Genomic DNA, 22,925 nt, shown 5'->3' with positions numbered 1-22,925 from the left:
TCTGACCCCTTCAAACAAACTACTGATGCCAAAAAACTGGAGAGGAATCACGGAATCTATTGACATAGATGCTCCATATTTTTCTCCAAAAGTTTTAACTGATATGAAGCACTCATCACAATGAAAAGGTCTTACAGAATCCAGAACTCTTGGTTTTCTTGGCAAAGGGACTGAACAGACAAGAGCAAAGCTGATTTAAAATATAAACCAGTATGTGAACTTAAACTTTTTTCCTCTGAAAATATTTCCATATAAGGTTTCTTTTGTGTTCCTATGTATTCTATTTTATTCGTTTATAAAAACATTATTCTGAGAAAAGCATCAAAAGCTGCATCAAAATGCCAGGAGCATATGATACAAAACAGTTAGAAGCCCTGATAAAAACACACTTGCAAAAACTTATAGAGGCAAATGAACATGGTAATGAAGTACTTGACAAACCCAAAGATCCCAATTACTGGAGTAAAAACTGTCTGACAAAAAACAGTTGGGAAAACAGGAAAGCAGGCTGGAAGAAACTCAGGATATGACATAAAGGATGTCACTATAAACAATTGGAGAAGCAAGAAAGAAATTACCTTTCAGAGTTAAGGATGGGGAAAAAAAATTCCTGATCAGACAAGAGATCATAGATAATAAAAATAGAAAATTTTGATTTGTACAAAAATTATGCAGCTAAAATTAGAAGAGAAACAAATAATCTTTGTGGCAAGTTTCTATCATTAGGTTCTCATCTCTAAGATGTATAGCAAAAGAACCTTTCACCAATTAATAAATGATCTAAGATATGAACAGGCAGGAAATCCAACCTATTAACATGCATATTAATCTAAATCACTAATAATAATAATAATAATAATAATAATAATAATAATAATAATGGCAAATTAAATTAACCATTAGGTTTGACCTCCTACTCAACAGTTTGGCAAAACTGACAAAAAAGGAAAATGACAAATGTTAGAGGGGCTGTGGGAAATGTGTAAATGGAATTAACTCTAGCCAATTCATAGTCAAAACTCTACTCATCCTAGGCATAGAAATGATGTAATCCTCACCTCCCTTAATGGGGAGGGGGGACGAGTTACCCACACGTGACAATAAGTAACAAATCAAGAACAAGGGACGGCCCTTTGGGCAGTCCAAATCAATGTAGAGACTGCCATTTGTCCACTTGAATTAGAGGTGGACCCACGGGAAGTGACGAAAGACATGATCTCTTTAAGTATGTTGGTTACTTCCTGTGGAGGCAGTTCCCGCCTTGAACCCCGTGCTGAAGGATCTCCTGAGACCTCAGACAGCTTACACTCTGAATGGTCACGTGGGTAAGTTAGGCTGACTTCCTGGGCCTACCTAGGCCGCTTCCAAACTCTGCCTTAAGTAGGCACCAGCCTATCTGGTTGCTGGGCCTTGTGGCTTGCAGCCTAACTTATTTAGCCTTTTAACCTTCTCTCTTGTCCAGGCCTCCGCTGGCCTGGACTAGCCTCTCCCTTTCTCTTTATTCCCATACCTTTACCTTCCTAATTGTAAATAAACTGCCTAACCTGATGCTGACTTGGGTCTGATTTAATTACGGAATCAACCTGAATTGTGGATTCCTGGCTGGCGGCCACACTTTAAATACATATCTATAAAATACCTAAATTTCCCTGAAAATAGAAACATTAATGTACTATTGGCGGAGCTGTGCATTGTTCCATCCATTAAGAAAAGCAGTTTGGAATTGTACCCCCAAAGTTATTAAACTGTACATAATGCTGTGACTATTATACCTACACCTCAAAAAGATCAAAGAAAGAGGAAAAGGATCCATCCATATGAACAAAAATGTTTACCCCAGCTCTTTTTTGGGTGACAAATAACTGGATGCTAAAGAAGTGCCCATCAAATGGGAGTGCTGAATAAATGATGGCAAATAACTCAAAGGAATACTATTGTGCTATAAGAAATGAAGGGAATATTTTAAAGAAATCTGAGAGTACTTGAATGAACCGATGAAAGGTGAAATAAGCAGAACCAAGAAAACAATTTATACAATAACAATAATACTGTAAAGATAAACAACTCTGAAAGATCTAATAAGGGCAGCTAGGTGGCACAGAGGATAGAGAGCCAGGCCTGGAGACAGGAGGCCCTGGGCTCAAATGTGGCTTCAGACACTTCCTAGCTATGTGTCCCCTAGACAAGTCGCTTAAATGCTGACTGCCTGGATCTGAATGCAAGTTTTCATGACTCCAGGTCTAACACAGTCCACTGCATCACTTTTTCACAGCTCTGTCAATAGTACATTAATGTTTCTGTTTTCCCACAGCCCCTCTAACATTTGTCACTTAGCTGCCTCAAACGAGACAACATATTAAACCGAATTTTAAACCTTAAAGTACTGTAGGAGTACTAGCTATCATTACTGAAATGGTAGAAAATTATGGCTGTCCTTAAAAAAAGAGTGGAGAGAAAAATGAATCTGCACAGACCTTGGTGTGAGACTCAATTGAGTCAGGACAAGATCTTTTTAAGATGAAAATGGAAAAAAACAACAACAACAAAGAATGAAACAAGAGGTGAGATCTCTATTAGTATATCTATAATAAATCCCCACCCCCTTAAATTAAAAACAGAGCTACCATATGTGGATTCTAAACTCTTGGTCTAAAAATCTGGATTCTAAAATGATCTCAATGAGGAAATGGAAACAGTACCAAAGGCAGAAAAGCTTACTTGAAACAAGTATTTACAATGGAAATTCATGATAGAAGCAACACACGTTTTGGGATACTGAAGGGCAGGTTCTTAAAGCAACTGAAAAAAAAGATGCCAAATGATGAGTATTACAATTGATATAGGCAAATGATAAGACATGAAGAACTACCAACTCAAATGCCTATATTCTAATTTCTGCAAAGCTGTGACGAAAATGTGACGAGGGAACTGGCAGGCTTTCAGAAATCAATCAAAAAGTATATATTAACCATCTGTGCTAAGTGCCAGGGGCACAAGCACAATGACAGAAACACCTATAATAACTATTTTTTTTTTTATCCTGGGACTCCATTCAAGGAGCATAGGGCCACAACCAGTAGGCAATGGGACACACAGTCGCTCAGGGTCACCCAGCTGGGAAGTGTCTGAGCCAGGACTTGAACCTAGGACCTTTTTGTCTCTAGGCCTGGCTCTCAATCCACTGAGCTAGCCCAGCTGCCCCTACTTTAGGTTGCAGTTTCTTTAGCAGATGTAGTTTTTACAGGGTGGGGTTGCTAGCCCCACGCCCAACTCTCCTCCTTTTTCATCTGGGCTAGGGACCGTCCTTGGCCCAGGAGTGGTAAGGGTGGGCAGTAGGGGTCAAGTGACTTGCCCAAGGTCACACAGCTGGAAGTGTCCGAGGCCGGGTTTGAACCTAGGACCTCCAGTCTCTAGGCCTGGCTCTCAATCCACTGAGCCACTCAGCTGCCCCCTATAATAACTATACCCAGCACAAATATAAAGTGAATAAATAAGAATATCTACAAAGCAGCTAACAAGATAACAAAGAGGGCACTAACCTGTGGGGTGATTAGAAAAAGTTTCAATGCAGAAGAGAAGGCCTTTGTGGCAGAAGAAAGGAGGGAATGCAGCTCAGGTATGTGGGATGGCCCAGGCAGAAGAATGAATGTTGTGTATGAGAGCAGAGAGAAGGCCAGTTTGGTGACAAGAGAATGCAGGTAAGGGAGTAATGTCCAACAAGGCTGGAATGATAGGCTGGGATCAGGTTGTGTATGTCAGACTTCGAAAGCTAAACAGAGTGGGGGTTGGGGGGTGCACTGGTGGGAGGGGAGGCTAGGTAGACACTTCCAAGCTGTGTAATCCTGGTCAAGTCACTTAACCCCCATTGCCTAGCCCTTACCCCTCTTTTGCCTGGGAACCGATACACAGTATTGATTCTAAGATGGAATGGAAGAGTATAACCCCCCCCCAAACTAAATCGAGGGGCTTATATTTTATTCTAGAAGCAATAAAAATGGATTGAGTAGGGCCATATGATCAGAGCTGTGTGTAAAGAATATTACTTTGGAATGGTGTATGACTGGAGGCAGGAAGAACAATTAAAAGGTTGTTGCAATAATTTAAGTGAGAAGTAATAAAGGCCTAAACTGAAGTGGGAGTTGAATGAGTGGATGGAAGGGGTCAGTTAGATGTGAGGGATAGAGGGAAGAAAGAAATGGCAAGATTTTGGGCAACTGACTGTGTGGGGTAAGGAATCAAGGGCAATTCTGGGGTTACAAACCTGGGAGATTAGAAAGATGGTGACCCCACTGAAAGAAACAGGGAAGTTTGGAAGAGGGGAAGAGGATAAGTTTAGTTTTGGACAGGCTGCATTCAAGCCCCTGAAATTACTCAACTGATAAAGCTGGGTTGCAGATAACACAAGATACAATTGTTTTCTATAAGTTGATTACTTAAAAACACATTAATTTTGTTGAGGGAAAATACAACCGGAAAGACTCTTTTCCAAAAGTGTTTTTCTAGTGTCTGCTAAAAATACGAGTCTTTGATAGATTCAAGAGGTAATTTTTATCCAACAACCTCCTAATTATTTGTATCAAGCAAGACATAAACTAGGAAAATATATGCATAGAACAAGTTTTGCCATTATCATTATAATAAAAATAATTATGATAATAATGATACACATTTACATAGCACCAGTATATGCTAAGAACTGTGGTAAGCACTTAACAAATATTCTCTCATTTGAGTCTCATGAAGGAAGCCCTGAAAGACAGGTGTTAGTTATTATGATGCTTGTCTTTAAGATGAGGAAAATAAGGATGCTTAGATTTAAGAAGATATGAGTTAAAATCTGGCCTTAGATACTAGCTGTGTAGGTAGACGAGTCACTTAACCTCTACCTGCCTCAGTTTCCTCAACTGTAAAATGGAGATAATAATAGCACCTATCTCCCAGAGCTGTTGTGAGGATTAAATACAAGAATATTTGTAAAGTATTATGTAAAGCACAGTGCCTAACACATAGGAGGTATTAATAAGTGTTTGCTTGTTTCCTTTTTTTTACACCAATATTCTCCTGGTAGTGCTATGCACCTGCAGACCATGAACCCTCACAGCCTCCCAAGAATCTAAGTAGCAGGTAATCCAAAAAGCAATGAAAAGATGTATGGTGTGTGTATGGTCCATACTGTATTACCTATGAGGGCTTGGGCACAAGGAATGGCATAAAATAACCTATTCCCTGGAATATGTATGACCATTTAAGGAGGTAAGCCAGTCACAGATACTATTCAAAAGAAAGAGAGAGAGGAAAGGCCTTTGGGCACGTTGGATGGATCCCCCTTTCCAGGTTTTATGGGAGGGTATTAAACAAGGTACACTACATGAGATATGGATTAGAGATATTCAAGGTAAAGATTTTCTCCTAAATTGATATTTTCTTTTATTTTAGTTACAATGATTTTGATTATGTAAAACCTTTTCAATCAGGTAACTGAAATGGTCTATTTTATCTTTCTGGATCATTTCTACCTCTCTTTTCGTTAAGAATCCTACCATTAACCACAATCAAAAGGTACCAGACTAGGGTGGCACTTTTTTTGTCTGTAGTAGTATGATCTTTTATGTTCAGGCTTTAAGTCCATTTTTAGTATACGTTAGGTGTCATAGTGAATAAAGGCCTGGAATTAGGAAGACTTGTCTTTTTTGAGTTCAAATCTGGCTTCCGACACTTCCTAGCTGTGTGACCTTGGGCAAGTCATTTAGCCCTGTTTGTCTCAGTTTTCTCGTCTGTCAAATGAGCTAAAGATAGAAATGGCAAACCAATCCAATATCTTTGCCAAGAAAACCCCAAATGGGATAACAGAGAGTGGGAAATAACTATACAATAATAATAGATTTTTTTATGTTCAGGTCATAAATTCATTTTCTGTTATGTTGGAGTATATGGTACAAGGTATTGGTCTGAACTTAATTTCTGCCGAAGTGCTTTCCAGCACTTTTTTCTTATAGATTTTCCAGCAGTTTTTGCTAAAGAGAGAATTCTTTTCCAAGTAGTTTGTATTCTTGGGTTTTCAAATACTGGGTAATTGATTTGATTGTTTCTGATTCTTCCTTATCTATCTGTTCTGCTAATCCACTTAAAAAAATTTTTTTTAAAGCCCTTCTTCTGTCTTAGAATTGATAGTTATCAGGCAACTGGAGTTAAGTGACTTGCCCAGGGTCACACAGCTAGGAAGTATCTGAGGTCAGGACCTCCCATCTCCAGGCCTGGTTCTCTATCCACTGAGCCACCTAGCTGTTCCACTTTTCTAATTCTCTAATCAGTACAGAATAGTTTTAATGATTACTTCATATTACTATAACTTAAGGCCGAGGAAGTGTTATTTCTGCTCTCCCCTGCCCCAGCACCATTACTTCCCTTGAAAGCTTAGATCATTTGTCCTTTACCATATGAATTATATAATTATCTACCTGTTATCTATCTGATACACATTTCTATTATGCAAGGAATTTTCTAATTTTGAATGGATTGTAAAAATATTTATATGTATATGGTCCTACTTTTAAGTTCTGACCTAATTATTTCTTACTTTGCATTCTCATTTTCTAGGTCACTGGAATATACCAATTAACATTAACTAAAATCTTAAAGTATATAAATCCACTATAAATATTGTGAATTTGAACATTTGACTGTAATGAGTTGGTTTTACCACTTAAAAATTAGAGGAGGGGATCTGTCAGATACCCTCTATTTCTGCAGATGTAGGGTAAGCCTTAGAGAGTTGCCAGGGAATCACTAAGAGTTGTAGGAGACTTGCTCAGGGTCACATTGCTAGTAGGTGTCTCAGGCAGATCCCAGATCATCTTGACTTCAAGGCCAGCTCTCCATTTTCTGTACTACACTGCCTCTTAAATAAGCATATTTCCTAAACTGAGAAGTTTTCCACAACAAAAAATAAAGGCTTTCCCCCACTTCTCATAAATGTGGACACACATTTCTAATGATAGTCATATACTCCTGTGGATTTATATTTATCCCTTAAAATCACATGAAAATAGAATGATGTAATAAAAATGATGGATGACTCAATTTTACAAAGAAATTTTAGCTCAAATAGGTGAATATTTGCTTATTAGGGCACTATGGAAAATCAAAGGCTGAATCAGCAGTCAAGAGGTGTTGCTTAACTTTGCTCTGTAACTTAAACCATAGTAGATAATACCTGCCTTCTAGTTTGTTCTTCTGAAGAAGGCAAAATCAATACGATTCTCAAAGGAGAAATTTTTTTAATATGTAACTGAAAAATGATACAGGGATTTATAAGTTGGTTGCATTAAATTTCTGAAGAAAGGAAACTTTTCATACTAGCAGAAACGTGATGCTAAAAATCACTGTTCATCATTGAAATTCTAAGACTTTGTAGGATAAAATCAGTCTACTATTTAGAGAATTCATTTGCTGACTAGTAATGGAGGTTAATACCTTAAATAGAACAATGGATATCACTACTTATTCATCAAAGAATGAGAAAGTTTCTACACAATCACACACTGTTGTCTTCCTTATTAAATCCTAGCATATGTGACGTGAAGATTAATAAGAGGAAGTGATGATAAATTTTAACCTGGAAACAACAACAAAAAGGCTGCCTTTTCCCTTTATTACCTACTAAAACCAGAGAGACCTATTTATTAACACATTAGATATGGTTGGCATAACTTAGGCTCTTATTGGGATAAGGTAAGAAAGGACACTGTTTACTGAGATAGCAAGTAAATTTCATTCATACTATCTCAAACCAATCACTCTAGAAATCTTACTCTCTCCTGCTCCAAATATGCTGGTGGAAATGACTTGCTATCATGACCCGTATCTGAACTAGCTACCTCTCCTATGAACTCCTTGTGCCTGAGCCACCTGCCAAGAAGCTCCTACTTGGGATGATAAGTGCTGTGGATTGGAATAATACCCATCAGATTTAGAGTCTAGCTGAGAGCTGGACCTACAGAGAATACCCAGTAAGATGTGTTAACTGATTACAAACCAGTACACATTCCTTTTTTTTTTTCCTTCCTATTTTGACACTGTAACTATACATTGTGTTTTATTGAATTCCAGGCTATCAAGAAGCCAAGTAGGATCAGAGACTTAGAGTGGGAAGGGATTTTAAGGGCCATCATGTCCATCCAATCCCTTGTTTTGCGATGAGGAAGCTGAGACGCAGAAAGGTTAAGGGACTTGACTAGAATCATATAACAAGTAAGGTCTGAAGCAGGATTTGGATTCAGGCTTTTCTGTCCTGAAGTCCTGTCCTATCCACTATGCCATGCTGTCTCTAAAAAGTAGCTTCCTAAAATGGAGAAGACACAATTCTTTTATCTGCATCTGGTTTAATTTCAACAACGGGCAGGTAACAAAGAGGACTACAGAAAGAATCAATTGGTGAGTGGGTTCAATGCCTGATAGGACAAGCTCTTAACAGATGCTAAAATCAACCTGTTCCTGAAGCGCAAGGGAAGAAAAATGCCTTCATTGGGCCTCAAGATGGGATGATTCCCCAGGAGTCCAAGGAAATTAAGTTGACTTCCCTGGAGCTTTAGGTGGGTCGTTACTTACAAAGCAGGCACCAAGAAAGCACGGATCAGATTCAAGAACTGTGTGAGACATTCATCATCTGTCAGCTCAACAGAAATATTCACATGAAAGTGTCTAATAGTAGTTTCTAGAGCAACTGCCCAATATGTGGAGTTTAAGTAAAAGCTTCCAGGTCATCTCCCATTCCTGTATACAGTAAATGCTATCTTTTTAGATAGAGTTTAGAATTGGAGAGGTACTAAAGCCTAGGGAAGTTATTGGGACTGGAAATTACACACACACACATTCGCACACACACACATTTGTGAGTCATCTGCATATAAATAATGAGAACTACTGAGAGAATTCAAAAGGGGAAGGGAAGATGCCCCAGGGCAGGACCTTGGGTGGCTGGAACTGAAGCAGTCTGGCTATCATGGTAGTTCAGGTGAGAGGCAAGTGATGAAGGCCAAAAACAGGATCAAGGTCATGTGAGTGGAAACTATTTTATAGTCAATAATTATGCATTCAACTAAAGACAAAAGACTATTACAGTAGCCACGTCTTTGGATTTCTTGTTTTCAGGTCTCTCTCTATGCTATTTTGTCTTCTGTACAGTGCTAAAGTAATTTTCCTTAAAGTCCATGTCTTACCAGGTCACTCCTTTACTCAATAAACCTGGTTAGCTTCCTATTTACTTTTAGGATCATACACAAACTCCTGTGTGGCATTTAAAGCAAGCTTTCTTACATTACTCCTTTCTTCTGAATCCACACGGGCTATTCCTCATAGCTAACATTCTAGCTCCCTCCTCACTTCTGTTTCTTGGAATTTCAGGTTTCCTTAAAAACTCAACTCAAGCTATCTTCTATAGGAAGCTTTTCCTGATTGCTTCCACCACATCCTACCCTCTATTCCTTTTGTATATACTTTGTATATACATAACTTATATGTCATCCCATTAAAATGTAAGCTCCTTGAGGACAGGGCCTATTTCATTTTGTGTAAATAATTAGGAAACATTTCCAAATTTTCTCTGTGATGTATAAGCAAAATGGATTATTTGAAGAAAATGGACTGATATGATCATTTTGTTATTTATAATTAGCCCCCAAAAGATGTGTAGTGTTTCTAAGAGCTAATGAATCATCACTATGCCCTCTCAACTTCTTTGTAAATCACTGATCAAAGCAGATCTTTAAAAAGGAAACACATAAATGATACTTAGTATATATAGGTACCTATGCGTTGTTTCCTTGAAGAATATAAACTTCTCAAGGCAAGGATCTATTTTTATCTAGGTGCTTAAGAAATGCTTGTTGATTGAGATAAAAACCAAGATAGTGAAGAAGATTGTAAAATAGAATTTATTGTTGCTATTATTATAAATACCTTGAGGGCAAAGACTTGTCTTAACAAACTATGCTGCAAATAGCTGAAGGAATTATGGCTGCATAGTACTGTACTGATTTTCCCAATCAAACCAAATCATTTGCAGAAAGATCCAAATTTACTCACAGAGCTCACGCTATTAAAAGTCCTATAGATAAAAGATTTGGTTTACTTCCTAAATCGAAATCATCAAGCTGTTATTTTAGTAACTCTTTTAAATGGTAGGAGGACTTTCTCAATCCTCCTCCTCCAGGTTCTATTTCCTATCCTTTCCCCACTCCCGATTACTTTGTATATATTTCAGGAGAAGGGACCTTCAGGGCCATCCAGTCTCATCCCCTAATTTTACAGATGAGGACACTGAAGCCCAGAGAAGGAAGAGCCTTTGCTCAAGCTAGGGAACTAGCAGAGTGGAGCTTCAAATCTAGTTCTTTCAAGTGTAAATCCACTGCTCCACACAGCTTTTCTCTGTGTACACTGGTATTCTGGATAGGATTTGGCTCCTTAAAAGAAAGCACCAGTCATTTTGCTTTTTTTTACCCCCAATACCATGCCTCATATTTGCCTGATACATGCTTAATAACTGAATGAATATATAGATCGATTACCAAATAACTTTTTGGTAAGATCACTACAATTTCAAAATGTTCATCAGAAATCTCAATTATTGGCAAAAGTTAAAAGAATATTTGCTGGAAAATAATAAACATTCAAATCTCACATTTAATTAGAATTTTAGAAATATATTTATGTATATCTACATAGATAACAGTTCAACATGATAATCATCCTTTCCTCCTTGGTACTCCCTTTTCTCTGGGATTCCAGAATACTACTCTTTTCTTGGTTTTCTTCCTACTTATATGTACCCCTTCTTAAAGGTCTCCCCCCTTTGCTAGGTGGTCCTCCAGGTCATGCCCTGTGACTAAAGAACCCTTAGGGTTCCGCCCTCTTCTCTTCCTCTGTACTACTACACTTGGTTCTCTTCAGCTCCAGTAGATTTAACTACCATTTCTACCTATCTTGCCCTAATTTCTCTGCTGACCTCTAGTCTCTCAACTCCAACTACCTTTTAGATATCTTGAACTGGATGTCTAGTAGACATCTCATACTCAAAAGACTCCAAAACAGAACTCATTATCTTTCTCCCTAAACCAGCCTCATCTCCAAACTTAACTGTTATTGTAGAGGGGACATCATCCTCTAATACCTTAAGCGTCCACCCCAGGCTACCTTCCCACTCCTCCCTATCTCTCTGCCCCTCCAATCCAATCTATTACCAAGGCCTGCCAATCTCACATTTGTGTCAGTTTTGGGAATACGTCCCCTTCTCTTCTCGGACCCCTCCACAACTCTAGCACAGGCCCATATCACCTCACATCTGGCCCACTGCAATAGCTGCCGGTGGGTCTGCCTGTTTCAAGTCTCTCTTCACTTTAATTCATCCTCCATTCAGCTGCTGAAATGATTTCCCCAAGTGCGAGTCCCATAATACCTCTCTCCAATAAAAGACAGTTGCTCCCTGTTACTTCAGGATGAACTATAGGGGCCAGCTAGATGGCTTAGTGCAGTGATGGGCAAACTACGGCCAGCAGGCCAGATGTGGCCCCCTGAAATGTTCTATCTGGCCACATGATTTTATTCCTAATCTGACGAATACAATGAGTAGGATACAATACAATGAAACTTTGAAAGAGTTGCCTTAGAAACAGACTGACAGAGAGCATTTCCTTTCCTTTGGCCCCCTCTTTAAAAGTTTGCCCATCCCTGGCTTAGTGAATTGAGAGCCAGGCCTAGAGAAGTGTGGTCCTAGGTTCAAATCTGATTTCAGATTTGACCACATCTGGCTGTGTGACCTTGAGGAAGTCACTTATCCCCCATTTTCTAGCCCTTTTTGTTCTTCTTTCTTGGAACTAATATACAATACTCATTCTATGATGGAAGGCAAAGTTTTGTTTTTTTTTTAAAGACTTTTAGGATATCTTATACATGTATATATAAATTACCCTAAAACATTCAAGAGACAAATGCAAAATAATGATCAAGATGGAAAAGCATCTGTGATAGAAGCTTTTAAAAAAGGGAAAATTTGAGGAGCCCGTAGGAGCAGCAGCAGGAAAAATTTTTTTTTCCATTATAGTGTTTTGAGTGGAAAACAGGCTTAGATCTTCCCTACATTTTGAATTTCTTCATGACTATACAAAAGGAATGGACTGTAAAGAGTATACCTGAGGCAAAGCAAAAGGCAGTACCGATGACTCCTCTCAATGTATCTAGAAATCCCCAACATAAAAATGGGTTGCTTCCCCAAATTCACTTGTTGGCTCACTGTTTGGAACTCATTTCTCTAGAACAAGTTATCAGTGTTATAAATGGTTGTTAAAGAGTCCTAGTATATTCTTCCAAAGTAGGTGAAATACTGTATCTTGACAAATTAAAAAGAAAAAGGAAAAAAGAGACTCTAAAGTTAAGGACTATAGTCTTTCTCATAGGTCCAGGCACAATATCACACAATCATATGATCACAGACTAAGGAGCAGAAGAGGCCTTGGGAGGTCAGCAAATCCAGTTCTCATTTTCACAAAAAAGAGAACTGAGGCAGAGAGAGAAGGGCTAAGTGTCTGTGGCAGGATGTAGAATCAGGTCTTTCTGAATCCAAACCCAGCTTCATCCACCTGGCCTCCTAGCTGCCCTATTAGCATCATAAATTAACAGGGAAATGCCTGCATTTGCTGTGCTAGGATAAAAATTGACAAGCAAATGCTCTCTGGGGAGGAAAAAAAAAACTGCTTACCTCACTGAATGCCTTCATCATTTGAGGTTATAGCAGACTGTCCCGTTTAAAATCAATGCTTCTGGCAATCCAGATATTTAATTGATGAGTACTTTAAAAAATATATTATAAAAAATGATGAGCTCCTGTGCATTTAAAGGCGACACTAAACTATCAGGAGGATTTCAAATGTTACTATTCATCTGATTTGCTACAGACAGAGAATTTACAAAGAATCACTTTGGCCCTTTCCATAATATTTAGGCTATTGATTTGGAAAGCAAATTCACATTTCTGCTCTTTACTGTTTCCAAAAAAACAAGGGACTAGGTCAGATTGGACAAATTCAACATATGGATATGTTTCATATGATAAGAATCTATGAAAAAGAGGAGACAGAAATTTACACATTTTTTTCTCTTAAAAAACAAACAAACAATTGGAAAGTTCAGTTTACAACTGAAGAGATTCAGCCTAACATTTCTCCTGCAACTCTTCTTTGATTTCACTGCTAACAATCACCTGAGGATAATCCCATTGTGTTAATGCAGCTTATTCCACACAATCCACAGATATAAAAGAAAATATAAATGTGGGGATTTACAAAGACACAAACTCTACAGGGTAACAACTACATGAGGCTTATTAAGATATTATTATCAAAAGAGGGAAGCATCATATAAAGATCTGGATACTGAGATAGAAAAACTGAATTTGAATGCTACTTCTGCCATTACCTTGGCCAGTGATTTGAAGCAAGTCACTTGGTGCTGGCGGACTTGCATTCATCTTTAAATGAGGGAGTTAGGGACAGCTGGGTGGCTCAGTGAATTGAGAGCCAGGTCGGGAGAGGACCTGGGTTCAAATCTAGCCTCAGACAAGTCCTTGCTAAGTGACCCTGAGCAAGTCACTTAACCCCCACTGCCTAGCCCTTACCACTCTTCTGCTTAGGAACCAATACACAGTATTGATTCTAAGACAGAAGGTAAAAGTTTAAATAATAAAATGATAGCCCTGTTCTAGATCCCCAAGTTCCCTTCCAGCTCCAAAATTCTATGGTCTTTAATACTGATTTAGCTGGAAATCAAAAAAATTATTCTATTCTCTTTTTACAGTGGGAGCAATCATAAAACAACAGCATGTAAATAGGACCCCTTCAGAATTTGACAGTGGAGCCAGGAGACTGGAATTAACCTTCCTTAGAGGTTGTTTTAATAAATTTTTATGGAACCTGGCTGGTAAGCTTCATGAAGCAATAGCAGCCCATTCAAATGTTGTTAATCTAACAATCTGGCTACTACTAGATTTAAAAAAAAAATTGAATGGAGCCAGAGACAATGGATTCCTTGAAGGCAGGACCTGTTTGGTGGTGTTTTCTTTGTAGGTCTCCTACACAACAGGCACTTAATAAATGTTGCTTGAATTTAACTATGCTGGTAGACTGGTCAATGGGACAAAGGGCCAGCAGGTGCTTGGACTGGTCAGTCAGGGTCAGGTCACCATCTCCAACTCTGGGTCTCCACACTGGCTTTTTTCAAGTTGAATTTTGTTTCCTGTCACATTGTAAACCCCGGAATCTTGTTAGTATCTGTATAAAATAATGAGCCTGCAGGAATGCAACAATGTAAATGTAAAGCAGGTCTCCTCACTCCCCCAAAGGATTCACATCTGGGCCTCTGTAAAATCCTTCTGCTGAGATCAGTTTGCTTTTCTCCCCACTTATCCGGGGTCCATAGAGTTCAGGGATTATCTGAACAGATCCAGGAAGCCCTCAGGGTTGGTCACTAAGGGCTAGGAAGGAGGAAATGCTCTTCTGTCCACCGACAAAAAAAAAAAAGACATTGTAAAGGATGAAAATGAAGTGGCTGTCTAACAGGGCAGGGCCTCTCTCATCCTTTGGGTCAAGTTTGTATCTTCCTGATAGAGACTACTTTCTCAGGTCAGGGGCAGGACATCCTCCTGAAGGGAACTCACTATCACAGAGTGGAGATAAGTGTGGCAGAAGAGCCAATGGAAGGAAGCCACCAGAAGGCTCCCCAAATTACAGTAAGTATGACAATTCTCTGTCTCATTTCAGAAGGGCCTCAGGGAAAACAGAGACCAGGAAACAAGAACTGGGTGGAGCACACACAGGATTGGCTCTCACGTGGAATTTCAAGCACTATAGAGGGACAGATCTCTAAAGGCAGGTTTCTAATGTCTTGGAGATAGATTTTTTTTTTTTTAAGTTTTATGTAGGGTGGCCACTAACAAGGAAACATGGGAACTTTTCCTACTGGAATTGAAAACAGGAGTGACCAAGCACCCCTTAAATGAAAAGCACATCATTTCACCAGCTAGACAGTGAAAAACAAGTGATTCTAAAAGTAAAACCATCAATTCACTCATTCAGATAAAATCTGACATCAAATGGCAACTCCAGCCCCAACTGAATGAATGTTCAAGTCAGGATTCATCCCATGTTATCAGATGCAGAGAATGAGGATTAGAAAACCAAATTGTTACACAAATTGTTACAAAGGGGCAGATTCCACAGCTGCCAAGCATTTCCTAGACACTTCATTATTCCATTTTACATGACAAGTGGCTTAGGATAGAATAAAAATCTGATAGCAGAATACTAAGTAAGAGTATTAAGTACACACTACAGATAAAATATACTAGCAACAACATATTTTGTCTCTGGGTATGCATAATCCTATTTGTTGAATGACTTTTGAATCAAGAAAATATAGTTTTGGAAAAAGAATGAAAGACGGGAGATAAAAGACTGGGGTTAAAACTCCAATATTCTCAGGTGTACTAGTTTGTAACTAAGGGAAGTGAATTCAGTTTTCTTAATCTCTTACAGCAATTCTGTGATTTGCAAAAAAAAAAAAAAAAAAAAAAACAACCAAAAAACCACCTTTTCCTCACAATAATGTAATATGTGGGGAGGGACAGATTTGTGACTTCATTGGTAAATGGAACTCCAGATGAGGAAAATCCTTGTAACCAAAGCAGGTGGGCATCTTCTAGTCTTAAGAGACCCTTCTGTGCAAACACAGTGTTAGAAAGACCCTACTGTTGTAATTTCTTGTCTTAAGAGATCCTTCTGTGGCGACTTCCAGTCTAAAAGGGCTGCACGGGGACCTGAGAAGTTGTGACCTGGTCATGGGTCACTCAGTCAATGTTAGAGATGGGATCTCTATCCACCACACACCCCAAGAGGATTCTCAAGCTTAGCACCCAACAAGCACATCACAAATGCTTTGCTGATGGACTGCTTTGTATCCCCAGTCTCTGGGCATCTAGTGAGTGATGACTAAGTGCTTAAGGGCCAAGTGCTGCGCTCCTGCCATCGAATGAATGGGCACCAGAGAGCAGATCCCCGGCCATTCTGACCAGCACGCCACGCTGCTTGCCGCTCGGAGGCTTGATATGGAGCGGGGTCTTGGGTTTGAATCCTGCCTAGACCATCCTAGACATGCAGTCTTGGGGGCTATTCCCCACTCTGGGCAGGGCTGGCTCGCCCGCCTTGGAGGTGCCATTCCGGGCCGCTGCCTGAGTTCTGGAGGATGGGACGGGGGAAGCCCAGGCGCCCAGGTGGCTCCCGAGTCCGCCCACTGCTCCCTTTACTGGGGAGGAAACTGAGGCCCGGGCCACGCGGCGCGGCGCGCTCGGCCGGGTTGGGGGCGCCCGCGCCTCTAGACGGGCTCGCGACCCAAAGCGGGTGGAGGGAGTGAGGGAGGAAGGGGAGGCCGCGCGCTCTGCGGAGAACCCGGGGGCACCGGAGCCCGGGATCTCCCGAGAGGGGCCGCCGTCGCCGCTGCTACCTGCTGCTGGATCTTGCCGTCCTCCGTCACGATCCAGTGAGTGGTGGCCGAGGCGCCGCGAGCCGCGATGCCCAGGAAGACGGAGAGGCCGAGGAGCCAGCGGGGCCCCGGGGCAGGCCGCAGCCCAGAGCGGCCGCGGACCCCCGCCGCCACCGCCGCTGCCACCACCGCCGCCATTTTCCCCCCCCAGCTCCGCTGCTCGCGCCGGAAGCGGAAGTACGGCCCCGTGGCCCGCCATCTTGGTAAGGGAGGCGGTGGCAGCGGCGAAGGCGGGGCTTGCGGGGCCGGGCCGGGCCGGGCCGGGCCGGGCCGGGCCGGGCCGGGGAAGACTTTCTGGCCTGATTCCGTGGCGGGATTCCGGGACCCTGCCCTGGACTCTCTTCCCCCCAACTCGTCTTCCCTCTGAGCCTGCTCCCCTAGGGAGCGACTGAGTTGGGCGGGGAGACGCGTAAGAAACCGTGATGGGAGGAGGACCGGGCACCGGACTGCCCTCTGTATTGCACATTCCTCCAACTCCATAGAATTACATTTATACATTCATTCATTCATTCATCCACCCACTCATTCATTCTTTCTTCATTCACTCGTTCTTCAGTCTTTTATTCTTCATTCACCTATGCATTCATTCATTCCGCGCGGTGAGCGAGGAGGACGTGCACCTCAGGGTGGGGAGGGCTAGCCGAGCCCCTGGCTTGGCTCCTTATCCACTAATCTCCCCTGGGGCTCCAGGAAGCAGGGGCCACACCCCAGCCAGACCGCGGAGTAGACCAGGTGGAGGGGAACCAACAAGTCTCAAACCCATCTGGGACTTAGCGGAGTGTCTGCTCCTAGGGGTGAAAACTTCCCGCAGGGGACGGGGAGATGAGAACAATTTGTTCAACCTGTCCCAAGACCGCGAAGAAGCAGGTGCCCTGGAGCCCTTGGAGCTTGGTCACATATCCTAGAGGCCAAGCCATCCCTGCCGCCAGTCACCCTGACTCAGTGACTCCGGAAGGGAGAGTGAGCTTCACAATTTCTTGCAACTCAGCTCCACTATAATCCAATTTACCCGCAAGTCAAAAGACATCATCACCCATACGATTTTCTCAAGGTCTCAAGATTCTAGGAGATACAGGCACAGGACTGTCTAGCATCGTGTGCCCCCCATCAAAGAAAGCCAGTTGCTCGAAAGAAACATAAGTTGTGAAAATGTGGAGACATCTACATCCCCGAATTTCAAAGTATTTGTGCCCAACTTGTGGCAGAGCCTTCCAAATTGGTGTTAGACTGATCAGCCAGAGTAGAACACACTATATATAGACTCCCAACATCTTGATGTCATTTTGATCCTCTTCCAGTACAAATATCTACCACATTCATATAATCTTTTTATTTTTTAAATAAATTCCCAGGTATCTCAACCACTTCCTCCCCTCCCTGTTCCACAGAAGGCATCACCCCACAAAAGATATGTATTTACATAATGTAATTATAACATATATAACGAAATTATATAACATAAATCATATCTCATGTTTCTACTTGTCAGTTCTTTCTCTGGAGGTGGATATTCAAAAGTTATTCTTCAAATATTAATTTTGTAGCTGTATATAATGTCCTCTTGGTTCTGTTTGTTTCGCTCTTCATTATTTCATGTTTTAAAAAAAATTAACTTGTTCATCATTTCTTATGGCGAAATAGCATTCCATCAAAATCATATACCATACTTTGTTCAGCCATTCCCATACCCATTTCTGGTTCTTTGCCACCACAAAGAGTTTCTTGTAAATATTTTGGAACACACAGGTTCTTTCCTTTCTCCCCAATTTTCTTGGGAAACAGGCCTGACAATGGTATTCTGGGTCTATGAGTATACAGAATTTTAAAACTCTCCTGAGCATAATTCCAAATTTCCTTCCAAGATGGTTGGACCAGTTCACAGTTCCACCAACAGTGTATTAGCGTACCTCTTCTTTCACATCCCCTCCAAAATTTGTCATTTTCCCCTTTTATCATTTTAGCCAATCTGATTGATATCTCAAAATTGTTTGGATTTACATTTCTCTAATTAGTTGTTTAGAGTATTACTTGACATACATGTTACATATAATTAGCTTTGATTTCTTCATCCAAAAATTATGTTTATATCTTTTGACCATTTATCAATTGGGGGATGACTCTTATTCTCTATATATTTTAGATGAGACCTCCATCTGAGAAACTGTCTATAGAATTTTCTATGTTCCTTTTAATCTTGGCTACACTAGTTTTATTTTTACAATTCCCTTTTAATTCAATGTAATAATAATTATGCATTTTACTTTCTCACAGTGTTCTCCATCTTGTTTACTCATAAATTCCTATGCATAAATCTGGTAGGTAATATGTTCCCTGTTCTTCAAATATGCTTATGGCATCTCCTTTCTTGTCTAAGTCACGTATACATTTTGAACTTAATATTTTAGTGAATGGGTTAAGGTATTGGCTTATGTCTAGTTTCTGCCAAATTTCCTTCCAATTGTCCCAGCAATTTTTACCAAATATTGAATTCTTATACCTAAAACTTGGATCTATACTTTTGTCAAATACAAGAAGGGTTACTATAATCTTTTACTACTGTTTCTGTTTATTGTATGTTGGTTCTGTTCCACTAATGAAGGGAATACTAGAGCTGAGGAAACCTGAGATCAAAGGTGTGGTCACACTGAGTCTCATGACAAAGGCCAAGGGTCAGTAAAAACAAGATATCTTTGCAAAGACAAAACAAAAATATCTTTGTTATGACCATATCAGGAATTCAGAGAGTTAATGAGTACTTAAACCTTCAAATAAATTATTTGGGGATCAATTCCTGAGGCAGAATCTGACTTAATTCAGCTTCTTCAAAAGGGGCCTATTCCAGCTATCTTAATCAACATTGCAAGTAGCCTTATAATTAACCTGTCATACAGCCTTAACAGCCAAGAAGGGAAGCTAGAGATAAGCTCACCAAGTCTCATTTTTCCCAGAAGCCTTTTTATCACCTCTTCCATACTCATATAGTCTTATATGATGCGTGGCTGCCCTAACAAGAATTTTAGCTAATCTATGTCACAACAGGACTTGTAACTTTAATGTGACCTATTATGTTTATCACTGATGGCAGTAAGATAATGGATTGGCTTGCAAATAAAAGCTGTAGCTAGAAGCCCCAAATGAGGAGGGCTGAGAGGCTTTTGCTTAAACCTCTTTGGCTCTGTTTTCTTTTTCCTTTCCTTTTTCTCACTCCCCCACTCTTTAACTTGTGTCACCAGCCCCTCTGCAGTTCAAGAACCTGCCTGGTGTTTTATGTTATGCCAGACATAACACACTGATCTACCTATTTCTTAGTACCAGATAGGTTTTTTTTAAACCCTCACCTTCCATCTTAGAATCACTACTGTGTTTTGGTTCTAAGGCAGAAGAGTGGTAAAGGCTAGGCAATGCGGATTAAGTGACTTGCCCAGGGTTACACAGCTAGTGTTTTGAATTCATATTTGAACCCAGGACTTTCCATCTCTGGGCCTGGCTCTCAATCCAGAGCCACCTAGGTCTATTTTATAATAGTTTGACATTTGGTATTGCTAGATTCCTCACTTATTCATTCATTGTTCACTTCTTTCATTCATCCATTCATTCTTCACTTAGCATTTATTCACTAATTCACTCATTCATCCATTAATTCATTCTTCCATTCATTCATTTCACCTGGTAGGCTATCCTGGTATTTACATATCAGCTAATTGACAAGAAGTTATTAAGAGATTGCTGGCCAGAGTGAAGTTGCTTAACCAGGGTGCCTAGGTATCAGGGATCCATGAACGTGGGTAGAAAAAATCCAAGTAATTATTATGAGCTTACTATGTCCGAGGTAGGCAGGAGAGGCTGCACAGAGTTGAGTAGAGCTGAGGTTCTTAACCTAAGTGTCTAGATTTCAGGATTCAGGTGGTGATCTCTGAATAGCAGGGGAAACATAATTAAGTTCAAATCCTGCCTCAGGTACTAATAATTATGTGACCCTCAGTTTTCTCATCTGTACAATGAGGGAGTTGGGTTTGATGACTTTAAAAAAAAATACTCAAAAGGCCCCACAAACTGCCTTTTATATATAGAACTCTGAGATAACTCCTTTTAGCTACACCTTCAATCTTCTGCATAATTAAAACTACTTAAAATTGCTCATACAGGCGTGGGACATTATTACTCCCAAATTATATAAGTATTTCAGGCCAAACTGTAAGCAGGAAAATTCCTTTGCTTCCTTGCATTCTTGTTAAGGCTAGAGAAAGGGTGGGCCTGGACTTCAAAGGCTAATGATAACAAAGACCCTTGAAAGAATTATTCTCCTTGGGTTGTACTTTAGGTTTTGAGAGGGACCTAGAGAAACACATCCAGGCTATGCCTGGATACCACGGGGTTGTATCTAAGACATCTCTGTCCCCTAAACTCTGAGGGTCACCCCCTATGTCTTCAGGCAGACCCCAGGCAAATGACCCCCCAACCCACTGTTGCACTGAGTGCATACTCACTTATCATCTATTGTAAAGGGTATGGACTAGAACTGATGTCCTCTAGGAGGCAGCTTTCCATCGATGCTGTCCTCCCAGCCAAATTCAACATAACGTTCCAAATTAATAAATTTCTTTTTATTTCTAAGCTAAGTTTAAAGGGTACCCATCCCAAATCCAAGGGGTTCACCTCAAGACCCCCACAACAATACTAGGCAACAATATCACTGTTTGGGTCCCCCCAATCCTCCTCCCAATTGCACTTAACCAACCAACCTTCTCTTACCCTTCTCCTACCTCAGCTTCTCTTCCCAAACATAATCAGAGTTCTGGCCTTGGATAGCTCCTATAAGAATGTAAAATAGTTGATGCTAGAAAGTTATCCAAATGACTGATAACTGAACCATAGTACAATTGGTAATTGCACAAATATACTGGTAATGTCAGCCAACAAGCATTTTTTAAGGGCCTTCATGAATAACTTTTCATTCATTATAATTTATATTTTGAGATCATTCTGTTCTAGGTACTGTGCTAATCCCTGAAGATACAAAGAAAGGCAAAAGACAGGCCCCTTCATTTCCAGCTTCTTGCCACTTCAAAGGGAGCTGTCATAAGTATTTTGAAACACATACATTCTTTTTTCTTTTCCCCTGATCTCCTTGGGAAATATACCTCAAAATGGAGCTTACAATTAATGGAAGAGACAACAGGTAAATAGATGTGTACAAAAAAGTCGTATGCAGGATAAATAGGAGATAATCAAACAAGGGAAAACATTAGAATTAAGACAGATTGGAAAAGGTTTCCTGTAGAAGATGGAATTTTAACTAGGAAGGCAGGAGGCAGAGATGAAGGACATCATCCTAGGCACAGGATAGTCAGTGAAAATACCTGATTAATAAGAAATGGATGTATTTTGGTACAATGTTACATACTATTTGAAATACCAGTATTGTTACAGATCATTAGAACTTTATTGAGCGACAGTGCCCAAATAGGTTGGTTGTTCAACTACGGTCTCCTCTGGCTGGACTAAATCTTTATTTTGTTCAGTTCTAGTTTACATATACTAGGAATGATGTGTATAAGCTATGTAACAGCCTGGGGGTGGTGAGGACAACTAAGATAATGACATTATAAAAGATAATACCACACAAGGTCTGGCTGAAGGAACTGGGATGTTTACAATGAATAACAAGGTATACATAAAAGCACTTTTCAGGGCTTTGATGGGATGCCACATGGAAGAAAGATTAGATTTCTTCTGTGTGGTCCCAAATGGCTCAAGTAGCAACAGGTGGAAGCTATTAATAGAAATTTTAGGACTGAAATAAAGGAAAATTGTCTTTTGATACAGTGCTACAGCAAAGTGGATTCTGCCTCACTAAGAGTTCTAAAAAGATGATCCTGGATAACCCAAACCATCTACTAGATTGTAGAGGAAATTCTTGTGGAGGTATGTTGGACTAGATCAGTGATGGGCAAACTTTTGAGCTTGGTATGTCAAAATTTGCCCAAAACCAAGCATAACTTGGGTGGTGTGTCACTTTGAGAGAAAAACCATAATTTTATATTTATAGTTTAAATAAAAATGTATAATTGTAATATATAACTGTATTTAATAAACCAAAATAGGTAAATTAATATAAAAATAAGTAATAAAAAATGATAATTGTCATCTATAGTGTAGTGTCTACACTACACTACAGCAAATGTTACTTACATCCTTGGCATGCAGCCCCATACTTCGCTGAATGTGGCTACATGCCATAGAAAATGGTGTGTGTCACACATGTCATTGGTTTGCCATCACTGGACTATATGAACTCTCATGTCCCTTTCAGGTTTGTGATTCTGTAACTTGGGTTCAAA

At 40.1% G+C, this 22,925-nt stretch overlaps 1 protein-coding gene across 1 annotated transcript in view; it reads right to left on the bottom strand.

The window, feature by feature from the left end:
* TTC17 (tetratricopeptide repeat domain 17) overlaps positions 1-16,722 on the bottom strand; it is a 124,889-nt gene extending 108,167 nt beyond the window's left edge. Inside the window, exon 1 of the mRNA XM_044681112.1 lies at positions 16,546-16,722. Coding sequence (XP_044537047.1) covers positions 16,546-16,722 — 177 coding nt within the window. The remainder of the gene's footprint in view (positions 1-16,545) is intronic.
* Between the last annotated feature and the right edge of the window lie 6,203 nt (positions 16,723-22,925).

This window comes from Gracilinanus agilis, chromosome 6 (assembly GCF_016433145.1).
Source record: "Gracilinanus agilis isolate LMUSP501 chromosome 6, AgileGrace, whole genome shotgun sequence".
Classification (NCBI taxonomy): domain Eukaryota; kingdom Metazoa; phylum Chordata; class Mammalia; order Didelphimorphia; family Didelphidae; genus Gracilinanus; species Gracilinanus agilis.
This window is presented reverse-complemented; position numbering and strand designations above follow the sequence as displayed.